The sequence below is a fragment of the Oncorhynchus clarkii genome, chromosome 20 (genome assembly GCF_045791955.1).
Source record: "Oncorhynchus clarkii lewisi isolate Uvic-CL-2024 chromosome 20, UVic_Ocla_1.0, whole genome shotgun sequence".
NCBI classification, from domain to species: Eukaryota; Metazoa; Chordata; class Actinopteri; order Salmoniformes; family Salmonidae; genus Oncorhynchus; species Oncorhynchus clarkii.
Window position 1 is genome coordinate 1,885,016 of NC_092166.1, and position 22,345 is coordinate 1,907,360.

The window sequence follows — 22,345 nt, forward strand, 5'->3', positions numbered from 1 at the left end:
GTCTTGTTGGCTGAGGAAAAGTACATGTGGACATTTATTCTAACATGGGCAAAGTGTGAGGTAAGGACACACGTCATTGCCAACTGAACTTGCATGTTCTGTTCATATCAATTACCATCATCTAAAAGGTGATTTCTGTCATTCTGAGCACCACGGGTAGACACCCTAAATCAGGTTACGCAGTCATGCATATGGGTCCAGTAAATGTATGAAATGTCCGGGAAATTAAAATGCTGCCGGTCAAATGTCCGACATCACATGTTCCTAATAGAAACCCTGGCGTGTGTGTGTGTATCTGTTAGTGTTAGTCTCACCAGTTTGATGGCCACATATTCATTAGTGTACAGGTTCTTCCCAAGGCGAAGCTCTCCAAAGTTCCCACAGCCGATCTTCTTCCCAACCCGGAAGTTAGGGCCCACCATGAGCACCCCAGAGTTGCTCCCCGAGCTGCGACTGCTATGCCCCGACCGGCTCCCTCCAGACTTTGACATCCTCTTCCCTTCCTCTGCCTCCCCCTTTCCTCCTCCTCCTCCTCTCTTGTCAAAGTCCATAAGTTTGTGGTACCCTGGTCTCTCCACGATCACTCCACTGCCATGCAGTCCTCAGAGCCGCCAAAACATCCACCAGACCGGCAGGGGGCGTGGAGGGGAACAGAGCACCTCACACTGAGCAGGGGGAAGTCCTGAAAGTGTGTCTGCATATCATTTATATTTAGCCTATGGACCTCAACGATTGAGCTGATAACTACTAATTAAGCCAGCAATAGTGAGAGTAAAGATCTGGTGAACTGATCCGGATCGGGCAGCCGTCTTCACGGTCTCTCCGCTCCTGGTGGTCTGGATTTGGGAATCTCACCCTCTCTTCTCCAATCACCAACAACAAAGCTGTATCTCAACCCAGGACTGGACTCAGAAGCTCACACAAACAAAGTAGACTATCCTAGCTAAAAGGTAGGAAGAAAGGCTCTCCTAGCTAAAGGTAGAAAGATGCTCCTGGCTGTGTGGTTGATGTGGGCGTCGTCCTCCAGCGCCCACTCCTGGTGAGGTTGTGAATGTGCAGTCATTCCCAGTGGTCTGATAGACCTGGTGGAGAGGTGGTCTGGGAACTCTGATTGGACCGAGACAGACAGGCTAACAAAGCAGCTCTACCTCTCACTGAAGAACACCTGGGGAAAGAGACAACGAGACAGAACGTTAACCAACCATTTCAAATCTGGGGATACTGAATTCATATACGGGTTGGCATGCACACATAAAAGGCTAAGAATGCTATTGTAAAGGGCTAACAATGCTATAGTAATAGGCTAACAATGCTATAGTAATAGGCTAACAATGCTATAACTCTAGGCTAACAATGCTATAATTCTTCAACCATGTGACAACATAGTTCTAGTAAATAAATGCATTATTGGTTTAGTTTTGTTGGTGAATTAACTTTCAGAAGAAGGGTATTCGTTTGTTATCCTAAGTACCGTGTTGTCCTCAGGAATCATTCCAGGAAGGAACTTCTTGTGAAACTGAACAATAAACTAAATCTGCTGATAACTACAATAACAAACAGTGCTGTATTAATCCAGGCTAACAAACCCACATTCATCTGAATCAGGCCTAACTTCTACCACATCCAGTCAACAGGCATGGCTACGTCCTCAATCGGCCCCTATTCCCTACGAGCCCTGGTCTAAAGTAGTGCACTATGTAGGGAATAGGGTGCCATAAGGCTCTGGTCTAAAGTAGTGCTCTATGTAGGGGATAGGGTGCCGGAGGTCTCTGGTCTAAAGTAGTGCACTATGTAGGGGAATAGGGTGCCGGAGGTCTCTGGTCTAAAGTAGTGCACTATGTAGGGGATAGGGTGACATAGGTCTCTGGTCTAAAGTAGTGCACTATGTAGGGAATAGGGTGCCAGCCCTGATCTAAAGTAGTGCACTATATAGGGGAATAGGGTGCCACCCTGGTCTAAAGTAGTGCACTAGGGTGCGAGCCCTGGTCTAAAGTAGTGCACTAGGGTGCGAGTCCTGGTCTAAAGTAGTGCACTATGTAGGGAATAGGATGCCATAAGGCTCAGGTCTAAAGTAGTGCACTATGTCGGGGATAGGGTGCCATGTGGGAAACCTCCCTCCCACAACAGATCTGTCTTCCAGATATAGGCCCTACACACAGACATGTGATTTCTACTAACTGTTGTCTGAGCACAAGCTTGAACTAAACCCAGCAACTAGAGAGTCTGAGTCAGGTGAACAAACGACCAAAGAACAGAAATCACTAGAATAGGTCTAGTTGTCTCTTAATAATACTAAGCACAGCAGTAAAAAACCAATGCCAACACAAACCTTTCACTGGGAAGTTAAAACAAATTTAAAAAACAACACAGCAAAACTTTAACCAAAATCTACATTTTCCTGATTGGTTAGCTAATTCTTTAAAAAAAAAAGAGATTAGATCATCCAGGACAGAAGAAGTCTTGAATGTCGAAAGACCCCAGAGCATCTAAAGCCTGATGTTTAGAAACGAGAGCCCATCCTGCAGTTACACCTGTATAAATTTAGCAGTGGTGGACAGAGAGGAACAAGGCCTTCATTTAACCTCGACAGACAGACAGAGAGGAACAAAGCCGTCATATAACCTCTTGACAGACAGAGGAACAAGGCCTCCATATAACCTCGACAGACAGAGAGGAACAAGGCCTCCATATAACCTCTTGCTTCTGACATAATACATCTGATCGGTTGAGACGGATTGAGTAGCAGGGTTGGAGTCAATTCCATTTCAATTCCAGGCAATTAAGGAAGTACACTGAAATTCCTGTTCAGTAGGAACATTTGAAATTGGGTTAACTTTCTGAATTGACTGGAATTGACCCCAACCCTGCAGAGTAGAATCATCACAACACCACAGTATGACTCAAATGCAGACCTTCCTCCATGTGCATCCTCCATGTGCAGCGGATTTCTGTGGCGTGCAGCAAAGCCACTAATTGTGCCATCCACATCCAGCCGAGTAGGCCTTACGCTAGAGAAGTATGGGGTTACTTCATATACCACATTTCAGACTGTTTAGGACCCCTAGGGCTGGGAAGACACCAGTATCGTGATACTCATTAGTATAGTGGCAAGGAAACCAAACAGAAAGTGGCATTAACTTTGTTGGGAAAACAGCCCTAATGTTGGAAACAAACATCATTATGTTGCCATCCAGAATCACATTTATTTCCCAAGCTATCACACCCAATATTTTACATACAGCGGTTTTCAAAAGGAGCATAAAGTTCATTTTTGCCATGGGGGGGGGGGGGGGGGGGGGGTAGTGTTACACTGGTATGTCACAGCCCTACATGACTCTGTTGGTTTCCCATCAGCATAAACAAGAGCACTGCCAGGGGAATCCACAGTCTTCATTAAGCCTCTAAATGTAATATCTATGTGGTTTAGGAATAGGACTGCTTAGTAATCAGACTTCAGTGCTACTGCCAGTGGGGTATCAGCCAAAATAAGGCTTTAGACAGAGTGGCATGGGCAGAGACTGGGGAGCAGACCTTAGGAGAATATGACAGTTATTGCTAAAATATTGTGATATGTTTACAAGCCTACCTACAGCTTTGAAACTACAGTAGCTAGCTAGTCTGAAAGTATGAATATACTAACACAGACAGCAACCAAACAAGTAACTATTAAGCTCAATACTACCTAGATTAGCTTGATTATCAGTAGATTGCATCTAGGTAGCTGGAAAACACTCTTACTGTAAAGGTTTGGTCATAATAGGCGAGTTAGCAATCGACTTATGTCCAAGATAACTAACTAGCACCTGGCTTGCCTAGTTAGTCAAAATTAGTGTGTGATCTGTGCGTGTCTGTTTGGCATTACCGATACACCATTGTATTAAAGAAGTTATTAAAACCTGACTTGATTCATTTTTTAAAAATTACCCAGGTAATGTATTGTTTAGGGCTGTGTTTACACAGCTTCAACAAGTTAACCACGGCTAGATAAACTAGCTAGGCCTGAAAACAATATGTAACTAGGAGACAGGTGAAGTGTTATGTTACCTAACGACAGCCAGCTAAGTTAGCAAGCTGTCTTCCCGTCCTGGCATTGTTGTCGTAGTTGACAATGGATTATATAACAGCTATAACGTTACAATTATAAAAAGCAAAAATATAAGATTTAGCTAGGGGGTTTTGGCAAAGAATGTTCACGTTAGGGTTAGCAGTAACTGGTTGTCGCGGCTAAAGTTAGTTAGCCACCAAGCTAAAGTTAGTTAGCCACCAAGCTAAAGTTAGTTAGCCATCAAGCTAAAGTTAGCTATGAAAAGGCAGATTCATTTGCACTCACTCACTGTATACTCACTGTATATAGACTTTTTGTTTTATTTTGTTCTACTGTATGTTTTGTTTACTCCATGTGTAACTCTGTGTTGTTGTCTGTTCACACTGCTATGCTTTATCTTGGCCAGGTCACAGTTGTAAATGAGAACTTGTTCTCAACTAGCCTACCTGTTTAAATAAAGGTAAAATAAATCACCTTTTGGTTAGCTAAATGTTATCAAGCTGTTGCTACGTCCAAACCAATTAACGTTAACTTAGTTAGCCAGTGACCTGCAATGGGGTGTCTAGTTAGTTAACCAACCTGTCAAAAAATGTAATTACAGTAATATGTACATTTGTCTTTTGCTAACTAGCCTAGCCTGCGGTAGATAATCACAAGAGTCAGGAAGTTAGCTGGAACTAGCAGGTGATTTGTTGTCGCTGTGGCCCCAGAGAGGCAACTTTTATACGGTTAATTTTTCGATGGTAAATTTAAAAAAATAAAAAAGGTGTAAATAAATTAAAAAAATACATTTTGTGTTTAAAAATGAGCAACAACCTGAATACCAAGTACAAAAAAATTATAATTTATAATAATAACACGGCAACTCCTTAATCCGTAACTTTACCGTGGAGAACGATATGCACATTTCCTTCAACACATCAACATATTTTTGGGGGGAAAAACAAACGAAGAGACTAAATCGTTTACCTTCTCCTGTTCTGTTTTGTTTTAAGACACGGAAAAATCCAAATGTATAGTTTATGTGATTTTCTTCAATTTACTCCTCTCTCTCTCTCTCTCTCCCTCCTTGCCTGTCGTCTCTTTGGCTAAATCTCGCCACTGCCGGTAAAAAAAAGAAGAAGGCAACAAACCGAGCAGGACATTTTGCTGCAGCGCCGCTGTTCATCACCGGTCCAACCTGGTGCCACAATAAGGATTAGCCACAAAATAGTGGAATTTGCAGTTCGTCTTCAAAATAAAAGTCTCACATTGAAACTGATCTACACAGATACTGTACAAAAATGGTGGAATAATGTCATATTTGGACTAGATAATGCTAAACCAGGATGGAATGTTGTGTTATATAGCTAAAACATGAATTACATAATTAAATCATTTGACAATAAACAATACAAAAAAGTTATAATTCCACTTTGGCTGTATTAAACTGCATAATTGTATTGGGGGGGTTCATATCTTCACTGTAGAGCCTAGCCTATGGAGTCTGTACACATGAAATGGGGTATCAGCCTACTCAGTGACACCCACAGAACACAACTATTAGGAGAATGTTCCATCAACAGCCTACACAGAACAGGGTTCCCATGTTCTCAGGATGTAAAGATATTACTGTTCTAGACACGTTTCTGTGTATCAGTTGTCAAGTCGTCGCCTGATGGTCCCAAAGAAATGTTCCCAAAGTGGGTCTCAAACCCAAGCCACGAGCACCAATGATAAATGCCTTAATCACTGTCCCAATGAGGGATATCTTTAGGGCATGTGCTTATTGAGCCAGTATAGTTAGGTCCTGTCCAGAATAACCCCTAACCCCTCCTCCCCAGTATAGTTAGGCCCTGTCCTGAATAACCCCTAACCCCTCCTCCCCAGTATAGTTAGGCCCTGTCCAGAATAAACCCCTAACCCCTCCTCCCCAGTATAGTTAGGCCCTGTCCTGAAGAAACCCCTAGCCCCTCCTCCCCAGTATAGTTAGGCCCTGTCCTGAAGAAACCCCTAGCCCCTCCTCCCCAGTATAGTTAGGCCCTGTCCTGAATAAACCCCTAGCCCCTCCTCCCCAGTATAGTTAGGCCCTGTCCTGAATAAACCCCTAGCCCCTCCTCCCCAGTATAGTTAGGCCCTGTCCTGAATAAACCCCTAACCCCTCCTCGTTAGGCATTGTGTCGATCAGGAACAACGTGATAGGTGTGAGGAGCGTCATTAAAACAGGTTAATATGCCCCACGAACATTAGACAACTATACAGAAAACCCTTAAATTTCTGAAATAACTTAATAAAATCAATGATGAGAGAATAGTCAGATGAATTGATACCTGACACGGACACGGCAGCGTAGCACGAAGATCGGACATGCACAATAAAATCATGTATCCCTAACCCTGCCAACAGACAAAGAACTATGAATGGATCAGTGGTTCACCAATCAGAACCTCGATTGTCTCAGCAACAGTAACAAGACGTGATGTGTCAATTATTCTTCAAGCAACGTTCCCATGAAAAAGGTGTCTAAAAACATCAATATCGTATATATTCGGAGAACGTGGGTAGCGTTGGCATGGAGGAGGAGCGTGTGGGAGTCGAGCCGGAGCGCTGGATGATCAGTTCAAACGCAGACACCCTTGACGACACAGCGTCCCGCCGGGGAATGTTCCCCCCTGCCTCGTCCCCCTCCCCATCAGTTTCATTGATCCCCACCTTTTCAAACAGGTTCTGTGTATGTTTGGTGGGACGTTGATGGAATATTCTCTTATTTTGAGGGTGAAAGGGAAAATTTCACTATTGTGGCTAATTCTATTGTGGCTTCTCACAGATTTAATAAACTAGCAATTTTTTTATTTTATTTTTCATATTTATTTCACCTTTATTTAACCAGGTAGGCAAGTTGAGAACAAGTTCTCATTTACAATTGCGACCTGGCCAAGAATAAAGCAAACAGTTTGACACTTACAACAACACAGAGTTACACATGGAGTAAAACAAACATACAGTCAATAATACAGTAGAAACAAGTCTATATACGATGTGAGCAAATGAGGTGAGATAAGGGAGGTAAAGGCAACAAAAAAAGGCCATGGTGGCGAAGTAAATACAATATAGCAAGTAAAACACTGGAATGCTATCCTAACTTGGTTTGGGGAATAGTTAGTCATAAACTCACTGGGGAAAACCCTGTGCGGCAGCTCAGCAGCTGAGGAAGTGGATATTTCATCACTATCCACGTTTGAACCTGATATGCAGCCTACTGCATGATAGGCCTCTCTAGGCCACTATACACCAGCCCTATGTGCTTTATAAGTGAAGAATAGTATCAATTGTAAGAGGATGTGAACTGTTGGTCAGTGTTATCGAACCATCGGCTAGTATATCATGAGAGCTACTCAGACCTGTTTTTCCTATAGAGGTGTGAAGTCTCAAACCCTGTAGGTAGTTTCCACACTGCCCTTCTGTGTCTGAGGGGACTCAGTGCACACATGAAACTGTGAACAGACAGCTGGACATCACTGTTCTCTCCCCATCGCTACTGGGGAGAGAACGGCTCATAATAATGCCCGGCAACGGAGCAAATGGAATGGCATCAAACACATAGAAACCATGTGTTTGATGTATTTGATACGGCTAATTCCGCTCCAGCCATTAACACAAGCCTGTCCTCCCCAATTAAGGTAACACCAACCTCCTGTGGTGGATAGACAGTATATTACCAGCAGGACTGAGTAGAGCTGTGATGATAAACCAGAAATGACCGACCAAACCAACCACCTATCATGGACATTTTGCTGATATTGTTCATTACGATAAATAACCTATAGGGCCCTACTAGAGATATGTGATGTTTGAAATAACATAGGTTTGTTCATATGGGTGATTGTTAATGTGACAATTGATGGCTACAACATTCAAAGTAGTAGTAGTAGTAGTTTAAATTGTAATAAAAATGTAATGAATTAATACTGTGATGTAAATTAATGTTATGAATGTATCTTTCTATTCATCGTTATCGTGATCATTTAGTACATTGATCGTGATATGGATTGTGGTCCGTATCATCCAGCCGTACACTCTGACAACAACAACAAACAACGTATTCAAAGGGTTCTCCTATGGGGACAGCCAAATAACCCTTTTAGGTTCTAGAGAGCACCTTTTCTTCTAAGAATGTAGGACTGACTGACATGACAGTACGTTCCCGATCTTGTGGAAAAGCCTTTGTTCTGGTCAAAGTCACGGGTACGTCTGAGCCAACTGTTTTCCTTTAGTTGAGTAAGGAGCGTCTTTCTCTGGGTAATTCTCTCTGTTTTTTTCCTGATGGATTCATACAGAGCATTTAACTTTGTCCGTTTCATTTATAACATGTTGTTGCTTTATAAGAAGTGTTTGTTTCTGGGGAACCATTTTTGGCTATGTTACATATTCATTAAAAAGGCCAGACATGCTGGGCGGTGGTGGAAATATGGCCATGTATTCCTGAACGCTAGCTCCAGCCTACGCAACATCACCTTCTCTCTGTGAGCGGAGCTGGGGAGAAGGACAGTGGGAATTACACCTATATATGATAATATGGGACGCCGTTTGGGTCTTTGCATGCGTCAAAAAAAAAATACACGTCAAATAACACTGTTTGACTTGTCAAATAAGCTTGTTGACCAATCAGGGCCTGAATATGACTGCACGTCACATAATAATTTAACGCGTTCGTGGTTTTTTTTTCCCCGTAGTTATTACATATTGATTACACTATCACTCGTATTTCATGTCTCAACGATTCATCGATACGTATGCTATAATGCTGGTAAAGTTGTCTCTAGCACATACAGTGCTGGTCATAATAAAAAGCTAGCTAGCTCATGGATGTAAAACAATGTTCATCCCCAAAAACATAGCAAAACGACATAATCTGTTTCAGTATAACTAGCTAACTATATAGCTAGGTGTCATCATCTAAAACAACCCTAATTTATAAGACAATTCGTATTTGATTAATGGTGGTCGGACCCATCTATGTGAAAATAGCCACAATAAGGATTAGCCACAATATTGGACTAGCGGTTAGCCTTCAAAATAATGTCATTGACAGTGACGCAAATTAATACAAATAGTAGAATTATGCCATAATTGAAGATATCATGCTAAACGGGGTTGGAATGTTGTTATATAAAATCAACAAAACACAATAATTTGTTAATTTCACAAAAATCAGTTGAAATCACACTGGATATATTATACTTTAGAATTGCATTGGGGGCATCCTTATTTCACTTATTTCACTGTACAGCCGTATCTATGGACTGTTGATCAATGACATGGGGTATCAGTCTACTCAGTGACACCCAGAGAACATTAGCGTCGTAGCTCTTATTGTGGGACTCTGAAACAACTGTGAATTGCTCCACATTTATTGTCAACCTGTGTGTTTTTGACCACTATTCCCAAGGAAAGAAATACTGCGTGGATGTTTTGGAGTCTGATAACTCTGAGGAGGACGTTGGAAAAAAATACCTTGGGTATTGAGTAGACTGATAGCCCATTTTCATTGATCCCCAATCCTTAGGTAAAGCTGTACAGTGCAATATGAATGTAAATACACACAGTAGGCTGACTGGAGCGGTGATTTGACACAGTCACAGTCCCGCGATAAGAGCTACAACGCTAATATTTGCATAAACACTTCACATTAGTGTTCTGTGGGTGTCACCGAGTAGACTGATACCCCATTTCATTGCTTCACATTCCAACCTTGTTTAACATTATCTAGTCTAAATATTGCATGATTCCACCAATTGTTACCTTCTGCGTCACATTCAAATATGTACCTTTATTTTGAAGGCAACTCGCATCCTTATTGTGGCTAGCTTCACAACACAGGCTGCTTATAGCTTTGGGCAACAGGGTTTCGTCGCTGGCTAGCTATTTATTTTCTTGACCTGAAGTTCAGTTTCAATAGGCGAACAACAAGTGTTTACCTAGCTAATACTTACTCACAAGGATTCCTAAATCATTGCTAAGAATAATGGAAATGACTGCAGTTTCTACTTTTCAGGCTGGTTGTATTGGTGCTAGCTAGGTAGCAAGCTAAAGCTAGCTAGCTACCCCAGAAGTTCTGGTCCAACACAATATTCTACAATTAAACTGTGCTATTTAACGTGTCAAATAGTGTTATTTCACCGTATATTTTTTTGACGCTCAAAAACGCTCAAAAACCTATAGAACAGCCACCTCAGTGGTGGGAGGTAAGATATTCAACATGCAAGTGGTGGTTCAGTGAACTTAGGCCTACATGATGAGTAACATTGTCAGAGAGTATTATGATAGCTCCCTGAGCTAATGCCCAGGCTTCAGCTCAGTGGGTTAATACAGCCTTTTAGCAGACACTTATCCAAAGGAAGTTACACTTCGTTGGTGGTTGTGTGGTACCGGGAATCTAACCCACAAGCCTGACTGTGCAAGCGCCATGCTCTACCAACTGAGCCATACAGGACCACAGATTTAAACCCAGTCAGTCACACCTCTACCCAAACATACTTTCTTATTTTTGTAAGATGTATCTTTAAAAAAAAAAACATTACAGAACCTACACATACAAACGACAGCAAACAGCCCACACAAACATCCACAACATCACCCCTACACAGACCCACCTGCTCACCCCCCACCCCCCCATCTCCAGCTCCCGCATCACTCTCTGCCACATGGCCTCAAACTACACCATTTTGTTTCTCTCGGTTGCCTCATGCACTTTCAACATTTGGATAATAAAAACATTTGACATTTCCATTGTGTTAACGATGGAGGTTTGATTGATTTCCCGTTTTTAAGGTAGGTTTTTTCAAGATGATTGACGATGCTTCATCGGATTGTATCACATTGTAATACTTCTGACAGCCAACTTTCTAACTCTATCCGTCATTTTTGGACTTCATAATATTCCCATGAGGCATCGATTATTGACTCATTGTTAGTTTTACACTTAAGACATGACTCTGCCATTGTGCTACTAGAATTTGTGAACTTTGTCACTTGTATAATGAATTCTATACATTAGTTGATACTGGATTAAGCGTAGATTTCCGCTAACTGTCCTTTTGTTAGTTATGTTCCAACATTCCCTCCATCTTGTGTGCCATTCTCCATTCTTTTTAAATCTTGGTTCTAAGAGTTTGTATCATTTTCTAAGAGAATGTCAGTTGGGATATGTTCTCTGCTGGGTTTTGTATGTCTTACCTATGTCACGCCTGTTCACGCTCCCCCTCGCTGGTGCTCAAGGGGGCCAGGTTGACCGTCATTACGCACACCTGTCACCGTCGTTACGCGCATCAGCGCTTCATTTGGACTCAGTAGATTCCATCAATTTATTGATTACCTCTCCTATATCTGTCTGTTCCTCAGTTTGATCCCTGTGTCATCATTATTGTTGTTATGTTTCCCCTGTCTAGATGCTGTCCTTGCTTGTTTCATGTTGGTTATTTAATAAATGTTCACTCCCTGTACTTGCTTCTCGTCTCCCAGCATCTCTCCTCACAATCTATCATATGAATATCCTTCCAATAGTTCAGATTATTTTCTAAGAGATTGTCAGTTGGATATGCTCTCTGCTAGATTTTATATATCTTACCTATCATATGAATGCAGATCCTTCAATAAGATTCCATCAACATATTCTGATGTCCAAAAGATTTCAAATTGAAATTTCACAATATTAAACTGTTAAATAAACTTTCTAATCTTTCTAAATATAACGTTATTATTTTGTTTATTCCACCAGACCTCCTTACCTCTGTCAATCCCCTTGAGCCCACGGTCAAGCCAAAGTCTGGCATGTGTGAGTGCGTGAGGTTGGGGTCCCGAGCCATGGTGAGACGTTCCTTCCCATCCACATGGTTCAACTCTTCTAGATATATTACAGCTCTGACTTAAAACATGATTCCAGGTGGCCTTGCTTCTAGATATATAACAGCTCTGACTTAAAACATGATTCCAGGTGGCCTTGCTTCTAGATATATAACAGCTCTGACTTAAAACATGATTCCAGGTGGCCTTGCTTCTAGATATATTACATCTCTGACTTAAAACATGATTCCAGATGGCCTTGCTTCTAGATACATTACAGCTCTGACTTAAAACATGATTCCAGGTGGCCTTGCTTCTAGATATATTACAGCTCTGACTTAAAACATGATTCCAGGTGGCCTTGCTTCTAGATATATTACAGCTCTGACTTAAAACATGATTCCAGGTGGCCTTGCTTCTAGATATATTATTTCACTGGATGTTGTACAACATTGTTAGGCCTATTTTAAATACAAACTGTGAAAAGTATGGAAAGTATCAGTTATACTTTTTAGTTTAAAAATTGACAAAAGATGTGTGTATTTGATGTGTGTATTTGTGTATATTAATAACTTACTATTTATTACATGATTAACTATTGTGCCTGATTCATTCCTCAACATGTAGTCTACTGCTCAGCAACAGCCTAAACTTTCATTTGGTCATATCATTTAGTCAGAATCACATAATATTGTGGGCAGAAGCCCAATAAAGGGTCCATCAACAAAAGGTTGGTGATGATGTTTCTGGTTTTTATTTGTAGAATCTTCACCCTACAACAATAAAATATATGCCTAACGATTGCTATTTTCTCTTTGGGAAAAATACAGGTTGCATTACAGTAGAGTAGGCCTAGTTTGTGACTACAGGTGCGCATTTTGGGGGTAAGGCGAAACCGCAGGATGGAAACGTAGGTTTTTGGTGTACCAGAGCTGTTTCCTTCCATTGCGTCACGCAGAACACCAATTATTGCATCACAATAGCTTGGCGCACACCTGCCATGACTGTGTTCCATTACATCCCGCTGTGGTCAGACTCACTGTATCCACCAGACAGCTCGGTAACAGTGTGACATTGCTTATTACTTCAACCCCAAGTTTCCCCTTGGTAAAGAACGCATGTATCTAAACAGCACTGGATATAAGCTACATCTCCGTGCGCATTTTGGCCATCTTTCATCCTACAGTGGTCGTGGTGATGTGTGACTGAAGAAGTCATTATGTTTGCCAATTCAGTCGAGGACCTTGGCCTCCGTAAGCTAGTGCCACGGCTCCTCAAAGTATCCGAGGAGGGGTTAGGCTCAGATGGGGTCACCGGGTACTTCAAACTATTCGTGGTTCTCCTCTCCGTCCTTCTTTTCCTCTTCTGGGTTATCCATCTACGGAAAGATGATGTAAGTACTGTGCTGTAAGCCCGTAGACGTAGCAGCAGGAAGACGTTTTTGAGTAGGGGGTGCTGCAGGGGGGGGGTGGGGGTTGAAATAAATCACCTTAATAATATAGTATTTGCAGGCTAACAATAAAATACAATTCCTAATGTGATGAGTAGTCTAAGCATATAGGACAAGATTCGGCAACAGTAGTCACTGCAGCCTAAAGTTAATTGAAATAAATGTGGCAATTTTATAACTGACATGCAGATCGGTAGAAATAGTAGGATAAATTGTTAGCTTCCCCAAACTCGAAACACAACTGGAAACTCATGCACTGCCTAGTAATAGACTGTTGTGAACAGAGAACATATTTATTTGTACTGCAAGGTACAAGGTGTGTGTGTGTGAGAGAGAGGGGGGGGGGGGGGGGGTCCAGCACCAGCGGGCAGAAAGCACCACTCACTGTGTTGCTTGCTAGACTGGTGGGCTAGTACACCTATGTTTGACATTGGCGGGAGCAGGCCTGTCAGCCGACCATTGTTCCATATTTTATATTGCTTTTCTCCAAGTTTAGGATGATAAACCAATAGAAATGGAATTGTTCCAGATCAGTTGATATCCACCACAGGGGGGAGAGAAGGGAAGAGGGAGGAAGCCTGACCCGACTTCACTCAAACTAAACTGTCTATCATACAGCAGAGCATGTCTGACTCCAATCCCCCAGAACTGAATAGATAAGAGCATATTGTAACAACCTTAAGCCAACACAAAGCGATCTCATCAACGGGTTCGGACCTCTTGGCGCAACAGTTAAGGTGTTACCTCGACAGTCGCTGGACCCGGGTTTGAGTCCTAGTTGAGGATACCTCCTGAATTTGCTATATTGATGTCAGAAGTGGGATGGTGGCCGAGGGGCACTCGGAGAGGCGTGTCCACGTGAGGGACTTGGTATAGAGAAGCGTGGGGACACACTCTCCTGAAGGAAGGGGGTATTGTAACAACCTTAAGCCAACACCTAGTCTCCTCATCAAGCGGGTTGGATCTCTTGCCGTAACGGTTAAGGTGTTAGCTTGACAGTTGCTGGACTCAGGTTCGAGTCCCGTTCAGGGCTACAATATGCTACAATATCAGGAGCTCACCACTTATAAAACTGAGCTGAGATGCAGAATGGGGTCTAAAACTAAGCTGAGATCTCTCCATACAGAATGCGGTCTAAAACTAAGCTGAGATCTCTCCATACAGAATGGGGTCTAAAACTAAGCTGAGATCTCTCCATACAGAATGGGGTCTAAAACTAAGCTGAGATCTCTCCATACAGAATGGGGTCTAAAACTAAGCTGAGATCTCTCCATACAGAATGGGGTCTAAAACTAAGCTGAGATCTCTCCATACAGAATGGGGCCTAAAACTAAGCTGAGATCTCTCCATACAGAATGGGGCCTAAAACTAAGCTGAGATCTCTCCATACAGAATGGGGCCTAAAACTAAGCTGACATCTCTCCATACAGTGTGTAGAGAAATGCTTGTGCTTCTAGTTCTGACAGTGCAGCAATATCTGAACAAGTAATCGAACAATTCCACGACAACTACCTTATACACACAAATCTAAGTAAAGGGATGGAATAAGCTTCCCAGCTGTATGTAATATCACTTAAGATTTTCTGGGCTAACAATGTAAGAAATAATATATATATTTTTTAAATACTGCAAAGTTTCCTAAGGACTAGAAGTGAGGCGACCCTCCCTTTCGGCGCCATCTTCAGATCTAGTAGTGGTGTCAGTAGGCTTACTCTACGTTAGTAGTGGTGTCAGTAGGCTTACTCTACATCAGTAGTGGTGCCAGTAGGCTTACTCTACATCAGTAGTGGTGCCAGTAGGCTTACTCTACATTAGTAGTGGTGCCAGTAGGCTTACTCTACGTTAGTAGTGGTGCCAGTAGGCTTACTCTACGTTAGTAGTGGTGCCAGTAGGCTTACTCTACGTTAGTAGTGGTGTCAGTAGGCTTACTCTACGTTAGTAGTGGTGCCAGTAGGCTTACTCTACGTTAATAGTGGTGCCAGTAGGCTTACTCTACGTTAGTAGTGGTGCCAGTAGGCTTACTCTACGTTAGTAGTGGTGTCAGTAGGCTTACTCTACGTTAGTAGTGGTGCCAGTAGGCTTACTCTACGTTAGTAGTGGTGTCAGTAGGCTTACTCTACGTTAGTAGTGGTGCCAGTAGGCTTACTCTACGTTAGTAGTGGTGCCAGTAGGCTTACTCTACGTTAGTAGTGGTGTCAGTAGGCTTCCTCTACGTTAGTAGTGGTGCCAGTAGGCTTCCTCTACGTTAGTAGTGGTGCCAGTAGGCTTACTCTACGTTAGTAGTGGTGCCAGTAGGCTTACTCTGCGTTAGTAGTGGTGTCAGTAGGCTTACTCTACATTAGTAGTGGTGCCAGTAGGCTTACTCTACGTTAGTAGTGGTGTCAGTAGGCTTACTCTACATTAGTAGTGGTGCCAGTAGGCTTCCTCTACGTTAGTAGTGGTGCCAGTAGGCTTCCTCTACGTTAGTAGTGGTGCCAGTAGGCTTCCTCTACGTTAGTAGTGGTGCCAGTAGGCTTACTCTACGTTAGTAGTGGTGCCACTAGGCTTACTCTACATGTGTGTAACGTATAGGAAGCAGATAATCAGACAGGCTGAATTTAGGCCTTAAATGTGTATTTTATGATCCTTATACCAATTTTTGCTGTGGCTTTTTTCAACAGGATGAGGTCTACGACGAGATTGACTCGTAAGTCCTCTTTCATAATATATTGTGAATTCAAAGGGATCTTTCATGTGGGTTAATAAAAAATAAAAAAGATTACCATTGAATTATTCAGAATTTAAAAAACAAATGGCACCCTATTCCCTATGTAGTGCACTACTTTTGACCAAGACCCATAGGGCTCTAGTCAAAAGTAGTGCACAGGGGATTAATTAGGGTGCCATTTGAGATTGATTGAGTTTGTCCTGCAGAAACCTGGTCAACAGGTTCACAGAGGGAGTCACCCTCGACTACAAATACCTCCAGCGCTTGGAGGGGCGGCTGGACATGAAGACGCTACAGATAGACAGACTGAACGCTGAAGCGAACTTTGACCTCTCCTCCTGCTGCTGCTATGGTTCTGACTCCTGCTCTGGTGGACCCTCCTGCAGCTACACCTCTGACTCCTGGTCTGAGAGGTCCTCCTGCAGATACACCTCTGACTCCTGCTCTGGGAGGTCCTCCTGCAGAAACACCTCTAGAACTAAAACACATTCTAGATCACATTGTAGATCTTCCGGATCTTCTAGGTCCTCCTCCAGATCTAGTGGTGGTGACTGCAGCACCTGCCGACACTGTAACAAACTGCCGGACAGGTTCCTGGGCGGTAGTCTGGATAGTCCCTACCCATTGGATAGTCTGGATTGCCCTCACCCATTGGATAGCCCCAGCCCAGTGGAAAGCCCCAGACAACCATTTAGTCTTAGCCCACTACCAGGAGATGATAAGGGGCACGTCAGATACTATGGCTCCACGCAAGCCTCCAACACCTCCTGCCGTTCGACTCGCCACTCCTCTGAAAATGCCTCCCAATGGTCCTCTCCCAGCCCCTCGAGGTATGTGAATCCTTCTAACTCATCCCCTAGCTCCTCTAAGTATCTGACTCCTCTCCCAGCCCCTCGAGGTACGTGAATCCTTCTAACTCATCCCCTAGCTCCTCTAAGTATCTGACTCATCCCCTAGCTCCTCTAAGTATCTGACTCCTCCCCTAGCACCTCTAAGTATCTGACTCCTCCCCTAGCTCCTCTAATTATCTGACTCCTCCCCTAGCTCCTCTAAGTATCTGACTCCTCCCTTAGCACCTCTAAGTATCTGACTCCTCCCCTAGCTCCTCTAAGTATCTGACTCCTCCCCTAGCTCCTCTAAGTATCTGACTCCTCTCCCAGCTTCTCGAGGTACTTGAATCCTTCTATCTCATCCCCTAGCTCCTCTAAGTATCTGACTCATCCCCTAGCTCCTCTAAGTATCTGACTCCTCCCCTAGCTCCTCTAAGTATCTGACTCCTCCCCTAGCACCTCTAAGTATCCGACTCCTCCCCTAGCTCCTCTAAGTATCTGACTCCTCCCTTAGCACCTCTAAGTATCTGACTCCTCCCCTAGCACCTCTAAGTATCTGACTCCTCCCCTAGCTCCTCTAAGTATCTGACTCCTCCCCTAGCACCTCTAAGTATCCGACTCCTCCCCTAGCTCCTCTAATTATCTGACTCCTCCCCTAGCTCCTCTAAGTATCTGAATCCTTCTGACTCTCGGCTGCCTCTGGAGTATCATCAAAGCCCTCGGCAGCCTACTATTGGTTACTACGACACCACCAAGATGGAGGACAAAGGGGACTATGTTCCTGTGGTTGCTACTACTGTTAAGTCTTCACCTGGCTTCAAAGACCGCTCCAACCCCGCTGACTGCTCCGAGACTCAGAAGGCCAACTGTGTAGACCATTCCAAGACTCCGATGACAGTGAGACGGATTATTACAGTGTTTGAGATCGTTCCAGGGAAAAGTGACCCACCTGTCCTGCACAGCTGGAACCAACGACGCCTGGAGGTAAGTGTGCAACAGAAGGTCTGTACAAATTACCCTTTAAAATGTCTTCTGCGTCCCAAATTGCAATTTATCCCCCATAGATCTCTGGTCTAAGGTAGTGCACTATATATATGTACGTAGGGAATAGGGTGCCTTTTTGGACGCACACCCTGTTGAGGAGTTGTTGGCTTTGGTGGTAATCTGATGTAATCTAATGTATTTTTATGTAATCTAATGTATTCTGATGTAATCTAATGTCATCTAATGTAATCTGATGTAATCGAATGTAATCTAATGTAATCTAATGTAATCTGATGTAATCTGATGTATTCTGATGTAGTCTAATGTAATCTGATGTAATTGATGTAATCTGATGTAATCTAATGTAATCTGATGTAATCTAATGTAATCGGATGTAATTGAATGTAATCTGATGCAATCTAATGTATTCTGATGTAGTCTAATGTAATCTGATGTAATTGATGTAATCTGATGTAATCTAATGTAATCTGATGTAATCTGATATGATCTAATGTATTCTGATGTAATCTAATGTAATCTGATGTACTCTAATGTAATGTAATCTAATGTAATCTGATGTACTCTAATGTAATCTAATGTAATCTGATGTAATCTGATGTAATCTAATATAATCTAATGTATTCTTATGTAATCTAATGTAATCTAATGTATTCTGATGTAATCTAATGTAATCTGATGTATTCTGATGTAATCTAATGTAATCTAATGTATTCTGATGTAATCTAATGTATTCTGATGTAATCTAATGTAATCTAATGTATTCTGATGTAATCTAATGTATTCTGATGTAATCTAATGTAATCTAATGTATTCTGATGTAATCTAATGTAATCTAATGTAATCTGATGTAATCTAATGTATTCTGATATAATGTAATGTAATCTAATGTATTCTGATATAATCTAATGTAATCTAATGTATTCTGATGTAATCTAATGTAATCTAATGTATTCTGATATAATCTAATGTAATCTAATGTATTCTGATATAATCTAATGTAATCTAATGTATTCTGATGTAATCTAATGTAATCTAATGTAATCTGATGTAATCTAATGTATTCTGATATAATGTAATGTAATCTAATGTATTCTGATATAATCTGATGTAATCTAATGTATTCTGATGTATTCTAATGTAATCTAATGTAATCTAATGTATTCTGATATAATCTAATGCAATCTAATGTATTCTGATATAATCTAATGTATTCTGATGTATTCTGATATAATCTAATGTATTCTGATGTATTCTGATATAATCTAATGTATTCTGATGTATTCTGATATAATCTAATGTATTCTGATGTAATCTGATGTAATCTAATGTATTCTGATGTAATCTAATGTATTCTGATGTAATCTAATGTAATCTAATGTAATCTGATGTAATCTAATGTATTCTGATATAATCTAATGTAATCTAATGTATTCTGATATAATCTAATGTAATCTAATGTATTCTGATGTAATCTGATGTAATCTAATCGAAGATAGCCCATAATGAGAGACTGAAGGGAGGAGGGACCAACACCACCTCTAACCTGACCTCTACCTCCACCCACCTCGATACCACCCAGTCCACCTCAACCTCATCTCAGGCTAAAACAAGAAGGATCGCCAGGAAAACCACCAGCCTTCAAGACTTCTCCCCGCAGCATGTCAACAACCCTCCTAGTCTCAGTGGGTCGGAGGGTAAAGGTAAACCCAAGTCTTATAAGAGTTAACACTACTACGTTTATCTCCTTTTTGATGCTTGAAGTCACTGCCTCAAATATTAACACTGTAAAAAAAAAGTACTCCTGCACCCACAATCTGTATTTTCTGGGGGGGGGGTATTTTATTTTCTGAAGGTCAAGACAAGCCGCCCATCCGGATGTACCTGCAGGGTGGGGCCCAGATCACCTTCATCACCCAGGATATCCAGGAGAAGCTGGAGTCCCATGTCCGTCGCAAGCAGAGCCAGCGCCTCTGGGGATTCCCCAAGCAGGTCACCAGGTACGTCGGAGACCACCTTGCCGACCTGGCTGCCCAGGCCCCCTCCGCTTCCGGCGACAGCAAGATGGTTAAGATCCCTGGCAAGATCATGGGCAACGTGAGCAACCATGTTGGCCGAGGGCAGCGAAACACAGAGTTGTGTTTCAGGCTGTGTAACAGGACAAGGCCAGGGGAGGAGAGAGAGGAGACCCAGGCTACTAGTCCTACAGCTACAGCCAAACTCAAGGACAATTTATACAGCTCACCTGCCAACAGTAGGCCTGTGGAGAAGACTCCCTTCACCAGCACCAGCAGCACCACTACTCCCCAGCCAGCCGAGAGCCACACTACCAGACCCACCCAGACCAGCCGATCTCTGGACGAGTCCTCCCTCCAGATGGCCCTGAACCCAGTGACCCTGACCCAGGAGAGACGCCAGCTGGAGATGCATGTGAAGAGGAACTGTCTGGAAGTCAAGCTCAAACCCCTCCCTGGCATGGTGGCCACCAGCCAGACAACCCTTTCCTCGGCAACCAGGCAGCCAACTAGGCAGCCCATCCAGGCAGCAGCCCTCAACCCTCTGAAATTCCCTGCGCCACTAAGGCGGAGGGATCCGGCGGCAGCGGAGGGATACGCGTCTTCTATGGACCCAGAGGCACCGAGGCGTCAGGAGGAGAATCTGGTGATGAAGCCCACATCTTCGGCCACCCCTTCGACCTCCTCAGCCCACCCTCACAGCTCAGCTCTGGAGACTTGGACCGGCATAGACACTGTCTCAGGACCCCGCTCTGCCTCCACCCCCATACGGCTGTTGTGTTATGACACGGACACTGACAGGCTTTTTGTGTTTACGACATAGATCTACATGGACTATTTGTTTTGGTACCAGACGATTCAGAACTGATACATTTTCTTTAACTAATAAAAAGGTTTTGCATTTCACATGGTTGACTTTGACTTGTTCTCGTAATCCATCAGATGTGTCTGTTAAAGGTATCAATATATTAAGTTATGGCCTTTATTGGCATCTTAAGACAATTCCATATTAAGCTAACGTACGGAATTGTTTTAAGATGGATCATTTAGCTAATTTTAGGACTCCTAGAGGTATAAAAAAGACACCCAGTTGAAGTCGTTAGTTTACATACACCTTAGAGCCAAATACATTTAAACTCAGTTTTTTTTTCTCACATTTACTGACATTTAATCATAGTACAAATGTCCTGTTTTAGGTCAGTTAGGATCACCACTTTATTTACAGAATGTGAAATGTCAGAATAATAGTAGAGACAATGATTTATTTCAGCTTTTATTTCTTTCATCACATTCCCAATAGGTCAGAAGTTTACATACACTCAATTAGTATTTGGAAGCATTGCCTTTAAATTGTTTAACTTGGGTCAAACGTGTTGGGTAACCTTCGACAAGCTTCCCACAATAAGTTGGGTGAATTTTGGCCCATTCCTCCACATACTTTTGGTCATGTAGTGTACTTGTTTTGTCCAATTACTGTGAACTTTAAGGTAGCATACAGTACCAGTCAAAAGTTAGGACACACCTACTCATTCAAGGGTTTATCTTTATTTTTACTATTGTCTACATTGTAGAAAAGTAGTGAAGACATCACAACTATGAAATAACACACATGGAATCATGTAGTAACCAAAAAAGTGTTAAACAAATCAAAATATATTTTATATTTGAGGTTCTTGAGGGGAAAAGGAAACCGCACACTGTTATTGATAGTATCACTGATCTTTAATAAGCTTACTTATCGGCCTCACGGCCTTCATCAGAGATTTTGTGAATTTAAAAAAAAATGTGCACCCTTATGTAGACCTAGCCCCGCCCACATTCGTTCCACGCATCAAAAGGGGCTGGAGGCCAAAAAAAAACAAAGTGCTACCAAATATAACACTATGCATTTCATAAATATTAGAATAAAGTGTGTAATTAGGACGTATTAAACACGTCTGTAAAACCACTATGAGGACATAGCAAGTTTTCATTAATCATTGGGTACATCGTACGAAAAACATCAGAGTAATCTTAAATAGGCACATAATTCATGTTCAAATTTACAACATAACATACATAGGCATTTCATCATTAAATCCTTTAGGAATTAATGTCTGGAGGATGAAAATCCCTAAACATTCCCTTTAACTCAAGAGTATTATTTATATCACCTCCCCTGTCTGATATCTTAACTTTCTCTATTCCACAAAATCTAAAGGTGGAAATGTCATGTTTTAGGTCATTGAAATGTCATGTTTGAAATGTCATGCCCACACCGCTCATGCCACGTGCGTTGCAAAATAAATGTACACATGCATGTAATTCAATCATTGCACCCACACTGCTGGCACGCGCCAACGAGTGTCTGCGTTGCCAGGCGCTAAAATAGAAGTTGCTTCTATTTGTGACAACAAGTCCTAGTCTATGGTGTTGCCAGGGAACAGCACCCAAGGCAGCAGACTCCTCCTCTGGCACACGGCAGCGAGCTGCAGA

At 42.3% G+C, this 22,345-nt stretch overlaps 1 protein-coding gene across 3 annotated transcripts in view; it reads right to left on the minus strand.

The window, feature by feature from the left end:
• Positions 1–5,148, minus strand: part of LOC139375775 (casein kinase I-like) — a 61,918-nt gene extending 56,770 nt beyond the window's left edge. Inside the window, exons 1-2 of one of the 3 annotated variants that reach the window (XM_071117616.1) lie at positions 5,015–5,148; positions 315–1,165 (exon numbers count right to left, since the gene is read on the minus strand). In XM_071117616.1, coding sequence (XP_070973717.1) covers positions 315–551 — 237 coding nt within the window. In that variant the 5' untranslated portion in view covers positions 552–1,165; positions 5,015–5,148. Of the gene's footprint in view, positions 1–314; positions 1,166–2,912; positions 3,048–5,014 lie in introns of those variants that run through there. The other 2 variants (XM_071117613.1, XM_071117615.1) reach the window with 2 other exon arrangements.
• Between the last annotated feature and the right edge of the window lie 17,197 nt (positions 5,149–22,345).